This window comes from Acomys russatus, chromosome 21 (genome assembly GCF_903995435.1).
Source record: "Acomys russatus chromosome 21, mAcoRus1.1, whole genome shotgun sequence".
Taxonomy (NCBI): domain Eukaryota; kingdom Metazoa; phylum Chordata; class Mammalia; order Rodentia; family Muridae; genus Acomys; species Acomys russatus.
Genome location: NC_067157.1, coordinates 10,924,636 through 10,940,819, shown reverse-complemented (window position 1 = coordinate 10,940,819; position 16,184 = coordinate 10,924,636). Strand labels below are relative to the sequence as shown.

The 16,184-nt window shown below is 44.1% G+C and overlaps 1 protein-coding gene across 2 annotated transcripts in view; it reads left to right on the top strand.

The window, feature by feature from the left end:
* Nucleotides 1-6,409: 6,409 nt before the first annotated feature.
* The window catches only part of Cdk19 (cyclin dependent kinase 19), a 128,334-nt gene continuing 118,559 nt past the window's right edge, over nucleotides 6,410-16,184 (top strand). Inside the window, exon 1 of one of the 2 annotated variants that reach the window (XM_051164578.1) lies at nucleotides 6,410-6,666. In XM_051164578.1, the coding sequence (XP_051020535.1) occupies nucleotides 6,539-6,666 (128 nt within the window). In that variant the 5' untranslated portion in view covers nucleotides 6,410-6,538. The remainder of the gene's footprint in view (nucleotides 6,667-16,184) is intronic. The other variant, XM_051164579.1, reaches the window with a different exon arrangement.

Genomic DNA, 16,184 nt, shown 5'->3' with positions numbered 1-16,184 from the left:
TTAACATTTGTTTAACAAAAGCCGAATCCATTCCATATCTGACGACATATTCCTTAAAATGTTTTAAATCTAACGTATCTATTGGACGCCACGCCATTTCATCATGCTCCTCAGCACCACTATGAGCACACACATGTCTTATAGTAACTGGAAAAGCTGGTGGTGTCTGTGAGGCTCTGGAGGGTTTCCTCTATTGGAACATTTTTCTCCAAAGACCTTTTTTATCTTTTTTATTTTTTTTTTAATTTTTTTTTTCCAAAGACCTTTTTGTTTGTCTGTTTTCCTGTTCCTCTAGTTTTCGTTTTTCTTCGCCCTCTTCTACCGAAGGTGATTTTGCTTTCCCAGCCCTTCGACTTTTTTCTGCACTTTCTCCAGCTGTTCAGTCAAATCTACAATCATTTCCAAAAGGATAGGATTTACTGACAATTCTGATTTTCCTATCTTATCAACCTTTCTTCCAATCCCTCTAAGAATGAAATACAATAAAAGGACAAAGAAAAAAACAGAAAATTCCCTCTAAGTATGAAAGCAGGAAAGAGTTTCGCAACAGCAGCTGCGAGTTTGCTGATCCCCTGAAAGAGCATCCTTGAAATTTGAATCTTCATGTCATTAGAGATTACAGAACCCATCAGGCCCTATGTTGGGTGTCACTTGTTGGCTCTTATTCCTTAACGATTCTACTTTATTAGTAATTTATTAAAGGAACGTACCTGCTATACCTGCTATACCTATAAAGAGGAGGGAAAGGAGATTAAGGAGAACAAGAATGAAACTTTCTGGGTATCAGTTCCAAGGGGCAAATCCCCTGGCGTAAATCTCAGGAGTCTAGCGGATCCTCTGTCCAACAGAAGAAGCCGCACAGGCCGCACATCTGTGGAGCGAACCTGGAGGAATCCACCGAGCTCACCACCCACCGCCAAATCCTCCAACTCCACACCACGGGCAGGAGCCTCTGATCTCTCTCACTCCGTTCCTGTAATGTCCTTCTTCTCTTTCTTTCCAGCTTCTGCGTTCTAATTCCTTCTTGCAATACAATACCCTGGGGCGGACTGGAGCCCGTCTTTTGTCTTGGGCTGAAACTTCCTCTCTCTCTGAGTCTATCTAAGATCTTCATCAGTTTGTAGAGACGAAGTCTCAGTGGGGTCCAGCCACCCAGGACTGTTTTCACCTTGGGCCTAAGGCAAAGTTACATTCTCTTCACAAATGTGTAATAATATAAGTGTATATGTAAAAAAAAAAAAATCTGTGTATGAGCTGGGTGTGGTGGTACAACTCCTTTAATCTGAGCACTCAGGAGGCAGAGGCAGGCCGATACCTGTGAGTTCAAGGCCACCTTGGACTACAAAGAGAGTCCAAGACAGCCACGGCTCTGTGTAACAGAGAAACCCCATCTGAAAAACCAAAAACCAAACCAAACCAAACCAAACCAAATAACAAAAAATGTCATACAGTGTATATGCTTCTTCATAATCTCTGTTTTATGTCTCATGTATGTACACGTGTGTGCATGTCCTTGTGCATGCTTGTGGAAGTGTAATGTACATTATACTGGTAAATTGTTACACGCTGTTTGAGCTTACCTTGAAGCAGAGTCCACACTACATCCCTCTTTAGACCCCAATGTGTTTGTCTCAGGGTGGTCTTGTGTAACAGTTTCCTCCCAGATTGAAACATTCCCTCCCCACAGGGAAACTCTTTAAGCAAGAAAGCAAACAACTCAAAACAGCTTCTGGAAGTCCTCGAAACTGACCAAATTCTCTAAGACCCTCCTTGCCAGGGTAAAGAGCGAATGTGGAAAAAAAGAAAAAGGAAAAAAAAAAAAAAAAAAAAAAAAAAAAACCAAAAACCAAAACCACGGAGACAAGACAAGCTGCAAAGAAGACTGTGAGAGGAGAGACTAGCTGCCTACAAGAAGCAGATACCAGTTCAAATGCCTAGAGGAGGCTCAAAGCAACTGAGGCACACGACAAGGCACGCTCCAACCTGTTTAACTCCCTTCGGGCTGTGCAGTGTGCCCCAGTGAGCTGTCATTTGTTCAAGGGTGGGATTTGGTGATCAGCTGACTTTGAGTCATTTACTTGGTCCATCATGGGCTCCCTATCTAGGGTATGGTGTGTGGTGTGGTGTGTGTGTGTATGTTTTGCATTATGTCTTTCCAGGGAAAATCTTATTACAAGACCTGTGTGTCCAAGGCTGAAGGTCTGGACCCTTCTCTGGAGAATTACTCACTGAGTCCGTCTTAAGCAAAGGAAGCTGTGCTTTTCAGTTCCTGGGCAATGGCAGCCCCAGTAGACACACCCGCTCAGGAAAAGGGGCTCACTCACTGGTTGGCACACTCCTTCTTCTACCTTCATTCTCCTTTCCCCCCACCCCCTTTTTTCTTTTCTTTTTTTCTGTCTTGGTTTTTCGAGACAGGGTTTCTCTGTGTAGCCTTGGCTATCCTGGACTCACTCTGTCGTCCAGGCTGGCCTCGAACTCACAGAGATCTGCCTGCCTCTGCCTCCTGAGTGCTGGGATTAAAGGTGTGTGCCACCGTGCCCGGCTCTGGACTGTATTGCTAAACTTGTGCATGTGTGTGTGTGTGCGCGCGCGCGCGCGCATGTGTTGGTGTGTGTAGACCAGAGATAAAGTTTTAATAAATACACTATTTAATGTGTGTACATACTTCAGACTTACAAGAGGGGGGTCAGAGGACACTTGTGGGAGCTGGTTTGGTTCTCTCCTTCCTCTGTGTAGGGACTGAACTCAGGTTGTCAGGCTTGGTGGCAGGTGCTTTTTACACGCCAATTCATCTCGCTGGTCCATTTTTAAGATTTTCTTAAAGATGGGATCTTGCTATGTAGCCCTAGCTGGTCTTAATTCACTATGAAGACAAATATGGCCTTGAGCTCATAGAGATCTACCTGGCTCCTCCCTCTTTTAAATTCAGTCTGGAATCCCAGGCCAAGCAGGGTGCCTGCAGCCCATTCAGAGGGCGTCCTCCCTTAGCCAATTTACGCCCTAAACACCTTCAGAGTAACACCCAAATGAGTGCTAGATTAATGCCCTAAGCATTTAAAAATCCAGCCAAGTTGACCACTGAAACTAGTAACGCAACAATCAATCAAAAGAAACAACTAAGCCGGGCGTGGTGACGCACGCCTTTAATCCCAGCACTTGGGAGGCAAGAGGCAGGCGGATCGCTGTGAGTTCGAGGCCAGCCTGGTCTACAAAGCGAGTCCAGGACAGCCAAAAGCTAACACAGAGAGACCCTGTCTTGAAAAACCAAAAAACAAACAAACAAACAAACAAACCAAAAAAAAAACACCAAAAAAACCCCACAACAGAAACGAAAACAAAAAAACCCAAAAGCTAACACAGAGAAACCCTGTCTTGAAAAACCAAAAAACCAAATAACCAAAAAAAAAAAAACAAAAAAACCCACAACAGAAACGAAAACAAAAAAACCCAAATCAAAGAAATTATACACTATATGGTTTCTAAATCTGTATATTTATACAATCTTCTTATTGAAAAGTAAAACTATTTCTCTAGTTGTATTTTTTTTTCTGAGACAGGGTCTCTCTGTGTAGCATTAGCTATGCTGGATTCCCTTTGTAGACCAGGCTGGCCTGGAACTCACAGTGATCTGCCTGCCTCTGCCTCCTGAGTGCTGGGATTGAAGGCATGCGCCACCACGCCCGGCTTAGTTGTTTTTTTTTAAGGATTTATTTATTTATATATGTATGCAGTGTTCTGTCTGCATGTAATGCCTGCAGGCCATTAGAGGATACCACATCTCATTATAGATGGTGGTGAGCCATCATGTCATTGCTGGGAATTGAACTCAGGCCCTTTGGAAGAGCAGTCAGTGCAGCCATCTCTTCAGCCCTCTAGTTGTTATTTTAATTTTTATTCCTTGTCAGCACTACAATCAGTACATTCTAACTAAATTTATACTCTTTCTCTCTAATAATGCTTCCAGTCCTGTGTCTTGTAGTTTGTCCAGGGCTCTACCATATTACTGACGTTGTGTTGGAATCTTTCCTGTCTGTGGACTCTACATTTAATTAACAACCAAGTTGTTGAATGTGATTTCTGAACAAGTCCCAACATGTGCCATTCCTCCTAATGAGTGCTGTTTTTCAGAGGTTCAGGTTTTTATCAGCATAATGTGGTAGCTCCTTCACCGGCATTTTCCTTTAACGTGTCCTCAACAATATTGTGAGAAGAATCTTTCTAGAAACACCCAGGCTGATTATAGACCTTAAACTCAAAAGTGTTTGATAAACAGCCTCTAGTGATACAGACAGGTAGTTCCAGTGCCTGAGAGGCTGTGGCAGGAGGATGCTGAGTCTGAAACCAGTCTGGGCTACATAGTGTGGGCCCTGAAACAGACTGACACATTTTAAAAAATGAATGAATTTATTTATTTTTTGTTTTTCGAGACAGGGTTTCTCTGTGTAGCCTTGGCTGTCCTGGACTCATTTTGTATATCAGGCTGGCCTCGAACTCACAGCGATCCACCTGCCTCTGCCTCCCCAGTGCTGCGATTAAAGGTGTGCGCCACCACTGCCCAGCTAGACCGACACATATTAAAAGACTTTATTACTTCTAGAACAGTAAAACCTAAATTCATTGAGCATCTAGACTAATATTTTGACGTCTACTTATTTGTCTTGCAGTACTCAAACTAGTTGCTGTCTCGTAAATTATTAGGTTGTGACAGGAGTACAGACTGTTCTGCCTGACAGGTTTATGCTACCTACTTTTTCACTTTTTCACAGCAAGCCTAGAAACTATCCTGTCGATTTTTACCACTGAGGTTTGTGCCCTTACAGTTTGTTTGTTTATTTATTTTCAAACAGGTTTTCTCCTGTGCAGTCCTGGCTATCTTGGAACTAGCTGTGTAGACTAGGCTGGCCTTGAACTCACAGATTTACGTGCCTCTGCCTCCGGAATGCTGGGATTAAAGATGTGTGCCACCACCATCTGGCTAGTTAATTTTAAAATTTGTTTGCATATTTGTTTATTTAGATCTGCAATACTTCGTGAACTCAGATTCTTTGCTGTTTGCTCCTCTACCTCTTTGTCTTTCCCTCACCTCTCTCTTTGTAGCTGAGGATGATCTTGGCTTTCTGGTCCTCCTGCCTTCTGCCTTCTATTTTAATTTTAGGTAGTGGAAGGGAGCTGAAACACGCGTTTAAGATCTCAATTTCTTTTCGTTTAAAGGCAACCGATATGCAGAGGGGCACATTTTTAGCGTGGCACTTCCTAGGCGCTTACAGTCCTTTTTTGAAGTGATGGGTCCTGAGCCCCAGTCACCATAACGAATCAGTATCACGATTAAGATAAATTTCTTAAACCCCTCCCTAGGTGAGCCTCGCCACTATGCATCGACTGTGAAAACGCTTTATCACCCAGCAAAAAATGATTATTTTTAAAACGCTGCACTTTCCAATCTTCCAGGCACTTTAATTGTTCTCAGACAGATGGTTAAAGCTGGGCTACCGCACCCGCATATGCTAGGATAAAACCGACGAGAGCGCCAAGGAAAAGATGATTGGCTGTGGGCCCTAGAAGTTTCACGGTTCCCCTAGCAAGAGCTGGGAAACCGCTGAATGTTCAGGTTTTGAAATACGATTTTTGCATCGTAAAGAAAAACGATTAACCTATCAGGAAGAACCGAGCACATCCAATTACCAATCAAGAGCGGGAAAGAAGCCAAAGCGGGAGGTACCCACGCACCAAAGAGGACGTCATTCTTCAGTCTCTGCCAATAAGCCGCGGCAAGGGGCGGGGCAACAGGAGGATCAATTGCCCAAGAAAACAAACAATGTGTAGTACAACTGTGTAAACCCTAGTTCTCGCCTCTGGATGCGCCAGGATTAACTCCTGGGCGAGACTCTCCTGACGTGCTTCCCGCTTTCCTAGCCCAGGGACGGTCAGAGCCGCGTTATCTCCTTCCCTGCTGGGCAAAGGCTTCCCTCCCACTAACTCCCACGGGCTCGCAGAAAGCCCGCTGTAACTTTGCGCTACAGTTTACTGGAACAGAGAGTCAAGCGCTACCTGAGGAGGTGGGGCGGCTGCAGTGCGCAGGCGTGCACGCCGTGTGGGGGCGTGGCCCAAATGGCCCAAGGATCTCTGGGAACTGTATTCCTCGCTCTCGAGGAACCCTCAAGGCTCACGGGGCCTCTTGAACTACATTCCCCAGGATTCCCGGCCACCTCGGGGGCGGGCCGCTTGGTTCGCTAATGAGTTCGAGAAAGCCGCGGCGCGGCCCACCAGGTTCCAAAACAAGGAAATGAAGGGGGGAGGCGGGACTGTGGGTGCCTGCGGGAGCCGCCGCCGCCGCCGCCGCGGAGGAGGAGGAGGAGGAGGCGGAGGAGGTGGCTGCCGCGGCCGCCGTGGAGTCCCTTGCTGAAGGCGGACCGCGGAGCGGCGGGCGGCGCGCGCGCGCCCGAGCGGCGGCTGTTGGAGAAGTGGAGCGGCGGCGGCGGAGGAGGGACTGAGTGGCGGCGGCCCCCGCGTCCCGGTTTCTCTATGGGGGAAGCAGACAATGGATTATGATTTCAAGGCGAAGCTGGCGGCGGAGCGGGAGCGGGTGGAGGATCTGTTTGAGTACGAAGGGTGCAAAGTGGGACGCGGCACCTACGGGCACGTCTACAAAGCGAGGCGGAAAGATGGGTAAGAGCGCGGGCGGGGGAGTGGGCTCGCCCGGTCCCCGCCGCCGCGGCGACCCCGGAGGGCTGGGTGGGTCTGCACGGGGCGAGGAGGCGTGGGTCGCGGAGCGACGTCCCGGGCCGACTCGGAGTCACTCGTGCTGCCGCCCTCCGCTGGCCGGTCGCGCCCCTCCAAGTCGCACAGCGCAGTCCCGTCGGGGTCGTCGGTCCCGCCTCGAGTGGCCGCTGCTTGCTTACAGCCGGCGGCGGGACCTGGTGGAGACCGCGCCTGGAGGTGGAGTTTAGGGGTCTGGTCCCGGGGGACTCGCTGGAGGGCTTGGCTGAGGAGTTACCGGTTTGGCCCTGGGCTGGTGACGGGCGTGGTGGAACTTCCAATCGGCGCAGCGCCTTCCCGGGGCGGCGGTTTGAAAGCTCGCGGGGGCCGCCGCCCGTCTGGTGGCCGAGCGAGCGCCGGGGTCCCGGCTGGCCTCCTCGGGTCTGACTCCCTCGACGCTGCCAACCCAGCATCCCTGTGGATTACCTGGGGACTTCCTGATCCTTTTTGCTCACCTGCTCCCGATTCCACACTTTAATATTCTGAATTCAGCACTCTGAAGGCGGACTCTGGAGAGGGATTAACTGTATATCATAAGTGCAGAGTATTCTCTGGTGCCTACTTTTCCTGCCTCTTGGTCCCCTCACCCCCTTTTCAGACAGGGTCTCCCTGTCCCTGGTTGCCCTGGAACTCAGAGATCTGCCTGCCTCTGCCTCTTAAGTACTGTGATTAAAGGCTTATGCCATCACCTCTCCACACCTCCCCCTCCTGTGTCTGTAACCCCCCCTCCCTACCCCCCCTGCTGTCTTGGACTCACTTTGTAGACCAGGCCGGCCTTAAACTCACAGAGATCCTCCCGCCTCTGCCTGTGAGCCCTGGGATTAAAGGTGTGCGCTACCTTCCGCCGGCTCCTTTTCTTTTTTCTTCAGGAAGAAATCTTGAGTATTAATATCCTCTATTCGTCATCCTGTCAAGTGGCTCCTTTGGTAGTGTTTATGGAGAACCTAGACCATCAAGAACAGAAAACGGAGTGATGCAGACCTGGCCCTGAACCACTGTGTTCCTTCCTAGTTGAGGAAATCTATAGGAATCTCCTGGGAAGCTTGTATGGATTGTTATATTAGTAAAAGCCAAGCTGGATAATGCATGGAGAAATCTCCTTTGGGCTGGACGGCGGACCGGCGTGCAGAATAGGACGGGTGGAACCAGCTTCTGGCCTGGGAATGGTGGGTTTAAAGCCAGTTGTCACCTTGGTACCCATCCTGGAAGGAATTCCTTTCCTCCAGGTTCTGTAACTTAGAAAGCCTGTCAGACTGTACAGAAGAGAGATTGTAAGATTGTGATGGAGCATGTTTGAGAAGCAGATTTGTCATCACACTTGAGACTTGAAGTGCTACTTAGGGCTCCTTCATGCTGCTGGGGTTTGACATGGTTGACGGAAGAACGCCAGCATCAAAGTAGGCAGTGCCAGCATCAAAGTAGGCAGTGCATGTGCTAAATTTATAAGAGGAAAAAACAGAACACAACCATATAAAGTGTTACATACAGTGCCGGGACAATTTGCACTGCTGTCCAGGTAGAACTGTCGAGGCCAAGCTACTCAGTTGTCTGGGTTGTTTTTTGAATTCTCACTAGTTCTTGAGTGTAGGCCAGGGGCTGTAGGGTACTGGACTTGCCTTACACCGAGTCTTTGGCGCATCCACTCTACTTGTTAGGTTGGTTTTCCAGTGGGAATCTTGACAGGGATTCCCTGTGCTTCTGTTTGGACATGCTGTTACATTGTTAAGTTGGAGTTTCCCCTATGCCCCAGACTGTTGCCATGCTAACTTTGCAATAGACTTCATCTAGAATAAGTTTAAATTAAAAATATCTTAAAATATTTTTATTTGTCCGGAAACTTTGAGAAAAATTAAATATTCTGCTTCTGGGTTGCAATGAATGGCTGGGATTACAACAACAACAACAAAACCCAGTTCTTACTTCTACTTGTTTTTCAGTATGTCTCTCTAATAAAGATCTTGATTAAAATACACTTATTCTTTTTGTGAAATTGGTAAGTTAGAATAAACAAAATAAGGTCAGTTTTGTATTTTCAAAGTAGAATTAAAGAAACAAAACAAAACAAAACAAAAGAAAAACCCCTCAACACTGGGAGCTAGAGGCAGGCCTGGGATCTCTGAGTTGAAGGCTAGCTAGGTCTATAGAAGGAGTCCAGGACAGCCAGAGTTACACAAGAGACCCTGTCTTGAAAAACCAACACTAAAACTAAACAATAAACCAATCAACCAAAAAAAAAAGCTCACTTAGAATATGAAAATACTCATATTTTCAGACAACTATCCCACATGTTCAGACCACCATATCACACGTAAAACAAACCATGATAGGTTTTATTTATTTAATTATTTATCTTGGATAAAGTGTGTGGTCCAGATTCTTGGTTTTACAGTAAACACTTAGGTCTCTTGCAGTTTGGTAGTGGGGTTAGGTTTTTGGGTATTTTTTGAGACAGGATTTCTCTATGTAGCCTTGGCTGTCCTGAACTCACTGTATAGACCAGGCTGGCCTCGAACTCACAGTGATCTGCCTGCCTCTGCTTCCCAAGTGCTGGGATTAAAGGTGTGCACCACCACGCCCAACTAGTGGGATTAGTTTTATATTTATTACTAATCAGCAATTGGAAAGAGCAAAAGGGTTTAGTGATGGCTTTCAACTGTGATACAGATTTGCATGGAAAAAGACTGTATCCTCTGGCCATTATAAATTGCAGTTCACCTCTTTTCAGATTTTATTTTAGTAAGCCCAGGAAAAATGAATTATGCTTGATGCTATCTTAGGAAGCGAGAGAGATGAGGGCCTGCTAGAGAAATGATTCTAGCTTATATAACACTATATATGCATATAGACACATATATACATGCATACATACATGTATATATGCACACATATACTAGCATAAATAAAAACTTGTTATCTTTAGAAGAGCGTTGGAAGAAGTAACTCTCAGTAGGAAAACCTTCAGTGATAGCTTTCAGACTGTTAGCTCCTTCAAAATGAGATTTTAATATAGGCGGCACTGTGCAGCGTGGAATTATAGCAGGGTAGAAATGCACGGCTTGTGAGTCTTTCACCTTTTTATATTTAATTGGTGTATAAAGATATTCATACTTGTATGCTACTAAGTGATTTCTGTATACATTGTATGTATTGAATACTGTTTAAATTAGGGTAAAACTGTCTCTTCAAACACTTAGCACTTCATTGTGTTGAAAACATTTAGAATTCTTGTTTCTAGCCTACTTGATACATTGAATATCTCATGATTATATGCGATTTTGCCATGCAACATGACACCAGGGCTTATTTCTCCCAAGGTTTTTTCCCTTAATAAAAAATGTTACTCATTAATTTTTTGCTTAGAAGGAAATTTTTTCATCTCCTGTAAAGAAAGCAGTTGGTCTTGAGCTCTCACTGTGGTGGCACGTCAGGTCACACGGGGCCTAAGGTGCTCCTGGGAATCCACATGGTGGAAGGAGAGAACCATGTCCACAAGATTGTCCTCTGACTTCCACACCTGTGGCACATGGGTGCTCTTTTTGCCAGGCATTCAAAGGAAATAAATGCCTTTACAAAAAAAGCTTAATTACCTAAAATTTACTTCTTATAAATATTCTGTGTGGGCCATGGCATGCATGTGGAGGTCAGGAGACAACTTGTGGCATTGGTTTTCGCCTGGTTTTTTTTTTTTTGGTTTTTCCAGACAGGGTTTCTCTGTAGCCTTGACTGTCCTGGACTCACTTTGTAGTCCAGGCTGGCCTCGAACTCAGCGATCCACCTGCCTCTGCCTCCCGAGTACTGGGATTAAAGGCGTGCACCACCATGCCCGGCTCGCCTACCTTTTATACAGGTTCTGAGGATTGAATTAAAGCTGTGATGCTGGTGTTACCAGGCAAGTACCATTGCCTGCTGAACCATTTTCTTGGCTCAAATTTATATATTGATGCTAGGGTCAAATACAGGGCCTTGAGAGCCCCCAGCATGCAACTCTGCCACTGAGCTGTGCTTCCAGCTCCAGGATATTTTAGAACCTTTTAGAATGAGTGAGAATTCATAAAATTGTTCTTTATTAGTAAAACACTCCACATTATCCTGGGGGATATAGCTTAGTTGGCGAGAAGACTGGGTCCCACACCAGGTGGACTGGACTGGGTGTATCCCAGTGCTTGGGAAGTGGAGCCAGGAGGATCAGGGGTTCAGAGCTGTATTTGGGTATATGTGAGTTTTATCCAGCAGGGGCTACATGAGACCCTGTCTCAAAAAAAAGTGGACATAGAAATTTATAGTGATGAGTCTGAAGATATTTTTCTAGTTAGGAACACTCTTTATGATAAATCAAGGAATATTGCTGGTTTTTTTTTTTTTTTATTAAAAGGGTCATAAACCCCTGATTCTACAGCATAGGATTATGTGTGAAAATTGCTTAATGTGAGTTGGATTTCCAAGAGTAGCTAAAGTTCCTTTTTGATTCATGTTTTTGAAAGGTACTTCTTGGAAATTGAAAGTAAAATGGCTGCCAGAGTTCTTAAGAGTTTCAGTTTTGTCGTAGGACGGCATGCACGGTTTAATATGTCGTGAAGTCCTTCACAGTAGGTGTAAGCTCAGGTCGCTGTAGATGGGCTAATAGTCGGTACAGCAGCACCCGCCTGTTTTTAATGGAGTTTTCACAGTTGGTTTATAGATCTTAAGTTTGCATTTTTATTGGTGGCTTCTGGAGGTTAAAGAGACAGTTGGCTCTGTGATAACAGTATTTTCAAACTGTCAAGAGCTGTGGATGATCTAGTGGACTTCCTCTTTTTACACACTCGTCGCACGGCAGTACGGACAGGAGTCTGGAACTTCATGAGGAGAAGAGAACGAAATAGACCATTTTGCCTCTAGCTTTGATAATTTTATTTTAAACACTTTTGTGCAAAACAAAAAGCAAAAATGAAAGAAGCAAACAAAAAACCCATACCAGAAATAGGGGGAAAATTACACAAAAAGGGCATTTAATCATGGAGCGCAGAGGAGGAGATGTGGGGTAAAGTTGGTAGCTTGCCCGCGGCTGCGGATTCATAAGAAGAGAGAACACGCGCGTTGTCTCTTCTGACCTGTGTTGCAGCTGTAGGCCGTTCTCTGAATTGCACAGCCTAGAATTGGTGTCTGCCTTTAGTCATTTCTCACTGTAGACCAACATCCAAGTAGCTGCATTGTCATTCTCCTGGAAATAAAGTCAGGTATATTTTGTTTGGGAAAATTACACACTCTTACGTCTTACGGTTCAGCCCCCTAACTTGGCAGAAGACATTTGCAGTCAGATCTGACCAATTCCTTTTTTTCCCAAGTTGTTGAAGTGACTTACTTTTGTAGCGTTGGACTTCATTTCCTAGCACTTAGTTTTTTCTGTCTGACATTGTTCTAAATTTTAATTCTGATTTCCTTCTCTTTCCATATCTGGCCAACTCTTGTTCACACTTGAGGACTCGGCTCTTTTGCTTTCTGCCAGGGTTCCCCTCACTCACTCAGTGCCCCGAGCCACGCTTCTGTTCTTCCTTATGGATGCAGTTTCACTACAAAAGATGGTACAATCGCCCATAAGTTGTAGTTTCAGTGTCTAGCACAGCTTGGCTGTATAGTAAGGGTATATAGATAGGGTCTTACATGCAGACCAGGCTGGCCCGAGACTCCCAGAGACCTCGTGAAATGGTGATGTTCTATGAGTTAGGTGACTAGGTGTATTTCTACAGCACTGACAGACCTTGAACTTCTCATCTCTCCTCTCTGCCCTTCTGTGCCAGGATTATAGGCGCAGACTCCAACATCTGCAAACCCAGCACAGTAGCAGCTTAGCTGTATTCCCAGGTCTAGCTCTAGTCAGTGTGCCCCCTTCCCCTCTGTGTGTGCACACGTTTGTGTGCGTGCATATGCGACTGTGCGTGCGTGTGTGTATAGCTTTTTCCCCTAAGAAGTTATATCTTTAGTTGCCTCCCTTTCATTTTGAGGCAGAGCCTTGCTATGTAGCCCAGGCTGGTCTTGAACTCCCCATCCTCCTTGTTCTAGATTCTAGAGTGCTGGAAATACAGATACACACTGCCGTACCTTACCGTTTCTGTTAATAGATGTTGGTAAAGAAAATAGTTATTTTGAAATGGTAAGCAGTTTTTTTCCTCTTAGAGCAGACCGGTTTTTGCTAGACTGTGAATTCTGTCTTCTGTGCTTTTAATAGCTATTTTATAGCAATGCTTAGAAAATGTCAGCACTTATATATTTCAGGAATTCTTTTTTGATATTACAGATTTATGGTTAGAAAGTATTTTTAGCAGTTAGTAAGTAAAATGAACATTGGCTTATATTTAATTAGCTTATTTTTGCAATACAGACTTTCTTTAAAGCTTTATTTTGGAGGCCTAAGGGAAATAATTTTTTTAAAAAAGTCTTAAATACAATTTTATTTACTTTCATCTTTGTTGATTGGTATTGCTAAAGCACCAGTGCATGAGTGTATGTGTGGGGGAAATAATTTTTAAATGCATTTTGATAGCATCAAACTTTGTGGGCAGCAGCAGATATTAAATGTTTCAGGCTTTGTGCAGCCATCTCGGTCGTACCTAGTTACAACTGAGTCTGAGATAGATTGGTAAGGAAAAATACACAGTGGAAAGGAGCCACACCAGCTTTGTAATAAATTGAAGATATTTAGCTAGTGTTTCAAAGAAACTATTTAGTGGGCTGGAGAGATGGTTTAGCAGTCAGGGGTGCTCTGCTACTCCTCTAGAGGACCCAGCTTTGATTCCCAGCACCCACATGGTGACTCACGGTCATCGTCACTGCAGTTCCAAGGGACTCCGTGAACTCTTCTGGACTTCATGGGCACCGTGCATGAATGTGGTGTCCATACGTGCATGTAGGTAAAATACGCAGACACAGAAAATAAAAATAAATCTTAAAAAAAGGTTTTGTAAAATACAGAGCATGTTTAGTTAATAATTGCAAGGGCATGAAAAGGCCGCAATAACAGATCTTTCACTGTTGTAATCTTCTTCTCTGGAGGCAGTTTCTAGATTGATTTTCTTTTGTGCATATATATTAAACATGCCATTCCATATGATAAATGCTGTAGTCTGTATATTTCTCTTCTTAAACTTCTACAACTTGAAGATTGACCATTGCATATTTTTTTTTTCCATGACAGAGTTTCTCTGTGTAGCCTTGGCTGTCCTAGACTCCCTTTGTAGACCAGGCTGGCCTCAAACTCACATTGATCCACCTGCCTCTGACTCCCAAGTGCTGGGATTAAAGGCGTGTGCCACCACGCCCGGCTAACTGTTGGCTATTTTAAGAGCAGAAATGTCTTGTTAATAGTTTTACTGTTTTCTATTTTATTGACACATGATTACTATCTTTCTTGATGGAAATTTAGCATTGTTTTAGTTTTTTGCTAGTACTAACACTGTGAATATTCCAGTAAGTGCCATCTTCTGCATATTAATGTATCTGTAAGTTAAATTCCTAGAAGCTTTTGGCGCTTGGAAGTAATGACTTGAAATTGTTCGCTAATACTATGGATGCATGTCTAAGGACTGGAGATTAAGAGGTGGCTTTTGAGCTATTCATTAGGATAGGTGTGTGCCACACGACACGTCAGCGGCTTCCAGATGCGATTCTTCTAGTAGCATAGAATTCCAACCAGAAAAAAATTTTAAATACAAAATCAGTGTTGATGAAGAAAGTATTTTTACTTTTTGTCACTTATTTTGGGACTTGGTAGACTGGGCAGGAGGTTGATATATGATATTAGACGGTGAACTTGTTTTTTGGAAAATGCTTAATATAGTGCAGTCAGGGTTAGATGCTGCTATAGACTGTTTAAGTTAATATATTGCAGTGTGAAATTTTCTTGAGGTGTCATTATAGTTAGAGTGCTTAGATCGTTTTTTGACTATTTGCAGCTTGAAAGCTGAGTTTTGCTAATTGTGGCAAACACCTTTAATCCCAGCAGGGGAGCATAGAGGCAGGCAGATCTCTGTGAGTTCAGCTTGGTATACATAGTAAGTTCCAGGCCAGCCAGAGCTACATAGTGAGACCTTGTCTCAAAAACAAACAAAAAACCTCCCCAAGCCCCCCAAATTACTGTAATTCAGTGTTTGTAAACGATGGACTTGTTTGTTGCTGTGTTATGTTGTGGCTGTATAATGCTAGCATTTCCTTTTGGTTCCAAAACAAAGTGACAAGAAGTATTATTTTTAGAGTGCATTTTAAATTTAAGTAACCAGCCCAACCATTTCTTAAAAATAGCATTTTTTGTCTGGAACCATGCAGAGTTAGCCGATGATGCTATTTTAAAGATTTGTCCATGTATAAATAGCTGATAGTCCAGTGCTTCCTGCAATAGCTGTTTAGAACGTGCACTGTGCAGGAGAAAGAGCCTCTCAAGAGAGAGGACAGGATGTAATTCAGGATACAAGTGCGCAGCAGTATTTTTTTTTTTTATTGAATTCTGCAAGAGTGAGTGATGGATCAGAGAAATAAAAACCTTTAAAGTCCTCAGATAATTGGTATCCTCATAAAATGTCTTTAATTTCAATTATAAGTCCTCTCTTGTGCTGGGGATCAAACAAATATAGTAAGTCTTACTATAGAAAAGGCATAGCTTTCTTGCAGAGACTTTATTTTTTAAATAATTTATTTGCATTGGTGTTTGCCTGTGTGTATGTTTGTGAGAGGATGTCAGATCAGCTGGAACTGGAATTACAGACAGTTGTGAGCTGCCATGTAGTTGCTGAGAATTGAACTCAGGACCTCTGGAAGAGCAGCCAGTGCTCTTAACCACTGAGCCATTTCTCCAGCCCTTTGAAGAAACTTTAAATGTCTATTTTCTACTTAGAAACAAAATGAGAGGGTAGTCGATAATAAATTACTGTGTCTCAGCGCTTCATATTATGTTTACTGTATCTCCTGTACACTGGATTTACCACACCCTCAGTTGCATAGGGGCCACATGAAGTGTGTTACCTGTGGTATTTAGATAGGATGCTTGCACAGCATCAAGATAATTTGTCTAGCAGCCCACAGACACATAAGCTGTTCAAAAGAAAACCATGTGTAGAAACATTCAACCTTTAAGATTGTGGTGAGGGCAAGAGAAGGGAGTTGAGGAAAGGAGAGGAAAGAATCATAGTTCTCTAAGTATTGTAGATCTAAATAAGCAAATGTGCAAACAAATGAAAAATGAGCTGCCTGGGTGGCGGCGGTGCCGAGGCAGAGGCAGGCGGATCTCTGAGTTTGAGACCAGCATGGTGTACAGAGCAAGTTTCAGGATAGCCAGGGCTAAAATCATGGAAACTAAAAAAAGCATTGACTTTCCTCAGTGGTTTAATTTACATTTAAAGATACCATTAGCAGTAACGCACTGAAGAGGTCAGGAATGCTGGCCAGGTCTGAGAGTCTTC